At 38.7% G+C, this 10,014-nt stretch overlaps 1 protein-coding gene across 1 annotated transcript in view; it reads right to left on the reverse strand.

The window, feature by feature from the left end:
- Positions 1-2,778: 2,778 nt before the first annotated feature.
- Positions 2,779-10,014, reverse strand: part of ALDH5A1 (aldehyde dehydrogenase 5 family, member A1) — an 81,844-nt gene continuing 74,608 nt past the window's right edge. Inside the window, exons 8-10 of the mRNA XM_006888686.1 lie at positions 8,113-8,282; positions 4,398-4,456; positions 2,779-2,984 (exon numbers count right to left, since the gene is read on the reverse strand). Coding sequence (XP_006888748.1) covers positions 2,779-2,984; positions 4,398-4,456; positions 8,113-8,282 — 435 coding nt within the window. The remainder of the gene's footprint in view (positions 2,985-4,397; positions 4,457-8,112; positions 8,283-10,014) is intronic.

A 10,014-nucleotide genomic window follows, 5' to 3' on the forward strand; every position in this document is an offset into this window, starting at 1 on the left:
GATGTGCTGTTCTAATCGTTTTTGGATAATCTTCAGTAGAATCTTGCTTGCATGTGAAATCAATGACACTGTTCTGTAGTTTCCACACTCAGGCACAAATGTAGACTTGTACACCAATGTTCCCAGTAGCGTTGTTCACCATTGCAAGAACATAATAACAGCCCAGATGCCCAACCACAATTGAATGAATTGAGAAATTATGGTACATTCACACAAAGGAATACTGCACAGAATGAAAGAATAATGATTTTGTAAATTATTCCCTAAATTGGGAGGAACTGGAGACCATTATGCTATATGAACTCAGTCCCATAAGGACAAGTACTTTATAAAACCATTGCTGTAGAATGAGTATGAGAATCCAAGGGGGGAGAGGGAGAGTGGAAGCAGAGGGGTGAGGATGTGTGGGGGAAGAGATTAATCAGGCACAATTTTTTGGGGGGGTGAGGGAAATGGGAAGGATCTGGTGTGAAAAACAATGTATTTTAATTTTGTAAATAAACTAGTATTAAAAATAATGAAAAATAGTGTGTATATGAATGAATGATTATATGAAATGAAATTGTTAGATTCAATGAAAGATTGTTTGAAACACAATGTATATGAATGAAACATACTGTATAGGTATTATTATATGAAAAGCAATAAAAAGTATTTTTTTAAAAGACAGTCTTGGAGAACTATCTTAGTACCTGGATCTGAGAATAAAGTATATTGATAAAGCAATTCTGTCTCAATGATGTATCTGGCCTTTCAACTGAAAAAAGGACCCCTTGTTTGTCCAGTAACAGAGAAGAAACTCTGATCCAAATACAAGATATTGTAACAATTCAATATTTATTAACTGCACACAGACACGCATCTCTGTCAAGAAATGGAAACAATTATTAAAAATTGGAAAAATGAGTTATACACATGTTCATAAAATAAAATTTCCATTTTCCATGGCACTCCTAAGTTTTGACTCAGTAAGTACATAACATTAAAAAGCACCCAAATGAAAACCCACAACATATATTCAATTACAACAGTACCTTAAAATAGCTGTACATCAGTCATTAAAACAATACTATGCAGCTTTCTGTGAAGACTTTAAATGGCACAATTTAAAGTGAGTAATAACCATTAACAGTAAAACTAATTTACATTGTGCTTGTGGACTTTGTTTTCACTAAGCTGTTTCATAAGAGTAGAAATGGGGAAAGAGACAAAAAACCACTTCACTGAAAATTACATTTAAGAGTCATTCACACTGATGAAGGATGTCAGAAGCAGATTAGTTTTTTAAAGAAAAGAATCTCTGCAGCAGAAAGGAGTTGTTTTTCCAAGGCAGTGGTTCTTATTATCTGAGCCATGTGAGTTAATCTGATAATTGCTAGAAAGTTCTTGGTGGGAATTCACTGTAGTGATGTCTAGAAAGCACTTTTAACACATAGTGAAAATATGGGAAGCGTCAATAGCTGTGTCTTGGTCTAGATAAAGGAAACTCTGGGAATACAGGGAGTGGTACTGCGAACCTAAGATAGTGCCTCTCTGGTGAAATTAAAAATACAGGGGAACAGGTGAGCATAAAAATTTTCCTCTTCATATTACTCTAGGATATTTTTGGAGATGAAAGGCAGCCCTGAGAAAGGATAAGAAAGTGCAGGCTGTGAGCGTCAACCCCTAATTCAGGTTTAAGTAGGTGGGCAGGTGCATTCACCTAGGCCAAGCCACAGCCACGATGGAGTGGTACAGTTACAATAATTGACACGATGTTTTAATTTTTGATACACCACTTTCACTTTCTCTAAAGGTCATATAGTATGTTATAAAGGCATGTTGAAGGGCATATTCCAGGTGACAAAACAACTCAGAAAAGGAGCCAGGTCTAGATGCTGTGGTCCATCAAGCCTGACAAGTTGCCTCTGCTGTTCTTTCCCCCTCATACCAATTTCTCCAGGGAAACAAAACGAAATAAATAGCAAAGAAAACAGCAATGAAAACCTTTAAGTAGTAAATTCAAGAAGATGAGGCATCAATTTAAAATATGGTCCAGAAGGAGAAAGAGTGCTTCTTCATTCTGCAGAGCACAGGCCATTCTATGAAATTTCAGAAGTCTATAAAAATCAACCACTTCAGCTGAAGGAAAAACCTGAAAATGGGCAATTGTGGTCATTGCAGAAAAGGGTGACTATAACTAACTGATTCATATATGTTAAAAAATGTTGAAATGGCAAACATTTTGTTATATATACTTTTTACCACAATAAAAAAATACAACTAGGAAAAAATCAACTAATTCAAGTTTTACTATAATCACCCAGAAACAAATGAGCCTCTAGGGCTGAGCTAGCTGATTGTCAGGGAAGCGGATGAGGTCATACTTTGATTCTCACACACTGCTCTCTGAGCCTATGTTCTAGAACTACATGAGAAGCTGGGCCACTTTACAGTCAATAACCAAGTCATAGTCTCAAGGCAGAAGGGACTACCTGCCTCATGTTGAGCCCAGCTCTGGAGCAGATGGGGTTGTGGGAAGTCTCAGGACTTCCATCTATAAATTCGGTGCTGGTTCTCCTGGACTCAGTCCATAACCATGGCACATGTTGGTCCCTAGTTGGGTGATACGAGGAATAGAATGAGCATCTGTTCAAGATTATAAGGACTGGATGAATGTCAGATACATTTCGATAACTAGGAAGATCGCATAAAATTTTTTAAAACAATAGATTGAATACTCCCAAGATGTAGGTAAATTTCTTTTCTCGTTTTCATACGTTAGAGAACTGAAGGATTCTATAGGCTTCCATAACATACATACTTGAGTTCTAGATATTCATCAATACCATACTTTGATCCCTCACGTCCAAGGCCAGATTGCTTCACACCCCCAAAAGGGCACTCCACGGAGGAAATCAATCCTTCATTAACTCCAACCATACCAACCTCCAGCTGCTCTGCTACTCGCCAGATCTGGGCTGGATCTTGAGAATAGAAATAACCTGTTGGAGGGATAAAGGAACATTTACCTTATGAAGAATGTCCATTAAAGACATATCAACCAATACATATGCCCAAAAAGCACACAAAAAGATGGTTCCCATATTATTAGAGTATGTGAATCAAAGCTACACAGGGATGACTTTTCTAGCCATCTGAATCTGATTTGACCATTTGGATGGCTGGGAATATGAAGATAGGGGTGTTAGCCCTTTCACAAGGGGATTGGTTATCTCATCATTCCACAGGGAATTGGCTAGTTCAACAATCTACAAGGGGACTGGCTAGTCTTGTCAAGAAATTGAACAGCTAAAGCCACAGAATATACCAAGGATTGCTAAGAGAGAAAAAAAAACAACCAAACAAACATGTCCATCCTAGAGTGGGTAAAATCATGCTGCTCCTTAGAGGCAAGGATTTTAAAGCTCCATCTCATATACTATGGGCATGTTGCCAAGAAGGACCATCATTCTTGGAAGGGTATAGGGACAGCACAGTAGAGGAAGACCCTGAATGAGATGGTTTGACTCAGTGGCTGGGCTTATGGGGTTAGGTGTGTCAGAAACAATGAGACTGGCTCAAGATAGAGCAGGCTTCAGAGCTGTTGTACATAGGAATTACAAGTCACTTGATAGCACAAAACAATAACAACAACAGCTGAAGAATTAGGCCTTCCCCACCAACCAAGAAGAAAAAAAATCACTTCCAGGAAAAGAGGAAGCAAGAGGACCTACAGGACCAACAGCCATACCGCAGAGAACTAGAGACCTGAGACGAACGGAGCACCAGAGACCTGACATGAGACAGAGTACTAGATATCTGATGTGAGATGTGCCTTGGAACTGCTTCACTATTGAAACCAGAGCTAAGAGCCTTTGTCCAAGTTTGTTGGAGGACTGTGGGTGGCGAGAGCCAATAATGGCAGGACTGAGAACTTTGTAACACTGGCCTTAAGGGCAAGGCTCAAGGCTAAGGTGCCTGCAAGCACCTTTCAGAATCTGTCCTGACTGTATTCTGCTATTAACCTGGACTGTAATCTTTAACTTCCCCAATACTGTTCTGTGTGGTCTGTGAGATATGCATCACATTTTGGACCCAGTATAGTAAAATTGGTGTTGAGAGGAATAGAAAGAGGTGTGGGATCCTGGGGGACATGTCTGATCACATGAAAATTGGCTTTGTGTTAATGAAGCTGTTGACTAATACAGTTCCCCTTTGTGAAATTGGTAAAGGTCATATATGGCCGTCCTTATGTGGCCTTTGATCTTTTTATAGACTCCTTATTGATTTCACTTTCTTTACCACTCCTCAAAAAATACCACTGAAAAAAATTCCAAGGGAATATTTAAAAGGCCAATTCTAGCACTCATTTGAGGAAGTTATTACCACTGTTATTGAAGGAGGAAAACACTTACCTGCTAAACCAACATCAGCTGCATTAGCGATTGCTATAGCCTCCTCCTCCGTGTTGAACCTGCCAAAGGTAAGAAAGATCATAAACAACACCTGTAGGGGGAACGGTAAAGAAAACTTGCTTTTTTTTCATCCTGATTAATCTCCTAAATTATGGCAAGGACAGAATCACAGATTTGGACATGGTAAAGATCAAAAATAGCACCATTTACTATGTAGTTTGGCCCTTCCTCAAAAAGCTGAACATAGAAATTCCATATGACCCAGCTATTCCACTACTTGGAATATGCCCTGAGAAAATGAGAACTGAGGCACAGAGACTTGTACACCAATGTTCATAATAGTGTTATTCACCATCGCAAGAACATAGAAACAGCCCAAATGTCCAATCACAAACAAATAGATTGAGAAATTATGGTACATCCACACAATGGAATACTATGCAGCATGCACGAGCAATGATTTTGTAAATTATTACCTAACTTGGGAAGGACTGGGAAGCATTATGCTCAGTGAACTAAGTCCCACAAGGATAAATATTGTATAAAACTATTATTGTATAAGGATCCAAGAGGGGTGGGAAAGGTTGGAAGCAGAGGGATGAGGATGTGCAGGGGGTGGGGAGTATTAATCATGAGATTGTACAATTTGATGGGTGGGGGGTGAGGGAAATGGAAAGAATTTTTTCTTGAAAACAATGTATTCGAATTTTGTAAATAAACTATTAGGGGTGAAAAAAACAAAAAAAACCCACAAAAAACAAACAGCTTAGTGATCATTGCTAGACCACCAAGTCCTAATGGCATCATATCTTTTGTCTTGTTGTTACTGTTAGGTGTCAACCCAAATAATCTCATAAGGTTTTCTTGATGACAGTTTTTATTGGAGCAAATTGCCAGATCTTTCTCTCACAGAGTCACTGGGTAGGCTCGAACCACCAACTTTCTTAAAATAGTAGTGGTACAGCACTGTTCTGTTATTTCTCTGAATTGAGGTAACTTTGGATTGCTGTTAATACTGAATGATGTACCACTGGTGCTTTAAATGCCATAAATGGTTACACATGGTTGACAATGTTTGGTAGAGTTCACATATTAAGACAGGCTTGGAAGCAGGAAGAGCATCCACTTCCTAAACATGCCTGTGGAAACTCTATGAACTTAGAGAAACGACAATAGTTATAGAACAAAGTTAAGGTCTTTTGTTTATAGGGTCATACTAGATGGCACTTGATAACAACAACAACATAAAACACCAAAGTCCTCGTCTTCACTTTGGAGTTGCTTAAGTGGCTGGACTCTGTAAGATGGTGCTCTTGTTTTGTTAAGGATCTGGGTGAATTATTTGGTTGTTTTTATTTAAGCATCTTGTTTACAGTCAACAAGACCTCCTGGAGGACATTTGTATTTAAGGCCAAGCATTTGTCTCCATTTTGGAGACTGGGTAAAGCGGCTGGACTCTGTAAGATGGGCTCTCTTGTTTTGGTTGAGGGTCAGTGTGGAATGGTTGTTGTTGTTTGTTTGTTTGTTTTTTTTAATTTAAGCCTCTTCTTTCGAGTCAACATGATCTCCTGGAGGGCCCTTGTATTTAAAAATTGGACCTGAGGGATTATATTTTAATCCCTTGTAACTACATTTTGGAGGAGCATTCTTCTAAATCGTATAACACTCTTCTGTCAATTTGCTGTGCTGAGATAATCTGGGTATGCTGTGCCACTAAATCTTGTGCCACTGGGGGTCTCAATGCCATAGTGGCTGCCCATAGTGGACAGTGTTTGGTGGAGCTCCCAGTTTAAGACAGTTTTGGAAGCAAGAGTGGCATCCACTTCCTAAACCACATGACTCTGTAAATTCTATGAACTTGGAGAAACCATAATTACAGAAAGGCCTCAGGTCATTTGTTCATAGAGTCACTATGAGTCATGTGCAACACACTGCTTAACCTTTTGTGACACTAAACTTATTTTCCTTCTAATAGAACAAGAGGAAAACAGGACAAAGAGTTGAGAACTGTGACATATTTAGAGTATTACATAAAATCTTAAGGCAGCATTGCCACTCTTTCTGCTGAGATTACATGAAGACCATGTTGTTGGTATGAACTGTTAAGCTGGATTCTCCAGCAGGTTTTCAGAGGCTGTAAATGGCATTTGAATGGACCTCTCACCATTCTTCTGTATAGCAGCTGGTGGAACCAAACCATGTACTTTTCGGTTGCCAGCATAACTCCTTACCACTAGGTCACCAAAATTCCCAATGGTTTGGTTAAGAATCATTCAAAATACTTCAAAAGCAACCATGTAGTATTAGAAAGGAGTTATTTTAAAGGAAATTGGAACCCAGGTTCTAATGCCAGCTTCTCTACACACTACTCATTTATAGGGTGTTTGTTCATTAGAGTTTATTAGTCCTCTCTGAAATAAAAGTGTGCACCAAAGCCCTACGTGGTCTCTTCAAATTTTTTTATTTTATTCCTAGACTAAGAGACATGGGAATATTTTTCAGTTACCCCAGAATTGTAACTTGGGCCAAAACTTCTGACAATTCCACTTTCTCAAGTCAGACCTACTGGCAGTTGGTGCCAGTTCAGCTCCCCAGGACTTACATAGTTAGGTGGTGTGGAGCTGGCTTCCTTATGCCTTCCTCATTGTAAATGAAAGACTGGGAGAGACTTCTTCCCTCACATTCAAGCCAAAGAAGGGAGACCTAAGAGAATCACTTTGTGAAGTTCAGAGGTTGTTCTTACTGTGATGATTAATGCTGTGTGTGTCAACTTGGCTATACCATGATTCTCAGTGGTTTGGCAGGCTCCTCCACTTTGTGATATGATGTAAGCAGTCAATAAGTCAGAAGAAGAATTTTTTGGGGGGAATGCAGCCTACATACAATACATATGGAGATTATGGCAAAGCCCATGCTCTCTCAATCTTGCATTTGTCTCATTCTCTGACCTCTGATTCTTGGGATGTCAGAAGCCTTCAATCAGCTGCCTGATTTTCAGGTTTTGGATTCACCAGCTCCCAAAACTCCATGAACCAGCAAGCAGCCTGTCCCCTGACCTATAGGTTTTGTGTTCATCAGTCCCTGGAAGTATGTGAGACAGGAGGAGCCCCCTGTCTGCTGTCTGATCCACAGATTTGGCACTTGTCAGCATCCACAATTGTGTGAGCTATGGCATTGTTATGAATCTCTATGCACTTATCTATTCACTTCACTGATTTTGTTCCTTCAGAGAAGCCAAATACTTGCTTGAAAGAATTCTTAGAAGATATACTGCATTAGGAGCAAAAATAAGTTCAGTAGAAAGGAAGAATAAATTTAAAAATCTGGCAAATTTGTATAGTCTAATGAAGAGATAAAAAAGTTAGAAATGGCACAGTCTAGCTGCTCCATAGGAGAAAGATAGGCATTCTCCTCTTACAGGAGGGTCAGCTATGAATTGATTTTGACTCCATAGTACATAACAACAACAACAACAACTACTACTACTACTTACTCCTACTCTTACTCTACTACTACTACTACTCCTACTCCTCCTACTCTACTACTTACTACTACTACTACTACTACTTACTACTTACTACTACTACTACTATACTTATTTCTCCTTCCTTATTTCCTCATTCCAATGCCTCAAAATAGCACAATGAACTGAAATGAATTCCTCTCTAGGTTTCATTTTCCTTTTCTATTCTTGCTACAGACTGAAGGATCTTACTTGATAACTGGTGCCAGAGGGCCAAAAGTCTCCTCATGAGAGCAAAGCATCTCTGGGGTGACGTTGCTGAGCAAGGTAGGCTCAAAGAAATTTTTCCCAAGTTGATGTCGCTTTCCGCCTGTCTCAATGGTGGCCCCTTTGGAAACTGCATCACTAACATGTTTCTCCACCTGTGTGAAGACAAAAAGAAGAGCCTTTGTGAAAGGTGATGGAGAACAGTTTCCAAACTGTGAAATCTCCTAGGTTGTTTAAACTGTAGAAAATTGTAACTAGTTTTTTCCTTTCTTTAACAAAGAAAACAAATGAAAAAAGACGTAAGCAAAGTACCCTAGTTCCTTTGGGACAAGAGGAGTGCACAACGGCTTCTTCATTCTGTCTTTGATGTTTGAACTTACTATTTGTTGAACATGCTGAATTCTTTCTAGACCTGCAGCTCAGGTGTCTTTCTGGGTCAGTTATGCTATTTATATATAAAAATATATTTAAAAAAATAATTAATCTTCAGATTTCAATAAAGGTTTACAAATTATTTTGGTTTTTCATATAATCATTCATAATAGATATTTATTTTATAACAATTACTGTTGATTAATGTAATTAATTACAATGCTTAATCAACTTTTTTAAAAAAAAATTTGTGTGTGTGTGTGTACTGTCAAATCGGATTTGACCTGTACAGAAGGATATTGTCCCTCCTTCTCCAGCAGAGCATCTGGTGGATTCGAACTGCTCACCTCTGGGATTGTAGTGCAGCTTCTTGTCACTAGGCAACAAGAGCTCACCTCAACTCTTCTTTTTACCTACTTTATTTATTATTAGGGAAATCTTGTCAAGGACTTCTCAAAAGTTCTAAAGAGCATGGATCTGATTAAAGCGACAGTATGTTACCCATGGTGAACCGTGTTTGGTGGACCTCCCCAAGTAAAACAAACTTGGAAGCAGGAGTGGCATCCACTTCCAAAATAGTTTGCCTCTGGAAACTCTATTAACTTGGAGAAATGATGAAAGTTATACAAGTGTTCAGGTCTTTTGTTCATAGGATTGCTATGCGTCATCTGTGACTTTACAGCACTTAACAACATGTTTAATTGATTTCTGTGCAGTTGTAAGTTGGACAATGAATCAATGCCTTTGAACTCTGGTACTGGAGAAGAGTATTGGATATACCATGGATTTCCAAAAGAACAAACAAATCTATCTTAAAGGAAATGCAACCAGAGTGCTTCTTCGAGGCAAGGATGGTAAAACTTCATCTCACTTGAGCATATTTTCAGGAGAACCTTAGACACATCTCCAAGGTCCTTAAAGATACCATGTTGGGAAAGATTGAGGGTCATCAAAGAGAAGGAGACCCTCAACAAGATGGACATAGTGATTACCACAGTGAGCTTGAGCATCACAGAGATAATGAAGATGGTGCACGGTAGGGCAAGTTTCAGATCTGTTGTTCATAGAGTCACTGTGAGTCATATTCAACTTGATGGCACCTAACAACAATAACAACAAAAATTAATTCCTTCCTTTAACTCAATTTATTTATTAATTTTTTTCTCCCCTCTCCTTCTCTTCTCATCTATGTCAATGCTCTAAGATTGATTCTATCTTTATGCAAATCTTATTTCTTAGAATCATATTTCTTTCTCTTTTTTTTATGATATTTCCAATATTTTATTTTTGGTATATTGACTTTCCCCCCATTCATTCTTTGTTGCACTTTTCTCCCTGCCAAACCTCCCTAGAGTTTGCTTTTTTCTTTGAAAAGTAAAAGAATTCTTTCATTGTTATACAATCCCTCCCTCCAAGTCCACTCTACTATGCAGCCTTTGTTTTGAAAAGTAAAGAAAAATTCTTTCATTGTTATACAAACCCTCCCCCCAAGTCCATTCCACTATGCAGCCTTCG

The sequence above is a fragment of the Elephantulus edwardii genome, unplaced genomic scaffold, assembly GCF_000299155.1.
Source record: "Elephantulus edwardii isolate Elephantulus edwardi_28Jun2011 unplaced genomic scaffold, EleEdw1.0 scaffold00070, whole genome shotgun sequence".
Lineage (NCBI taxonomy): Eukaryota > Metazoa > Chordata > Mammalia > Macroscelidea > Macroscelididae > Elephantulus > Elephantulus edwardii.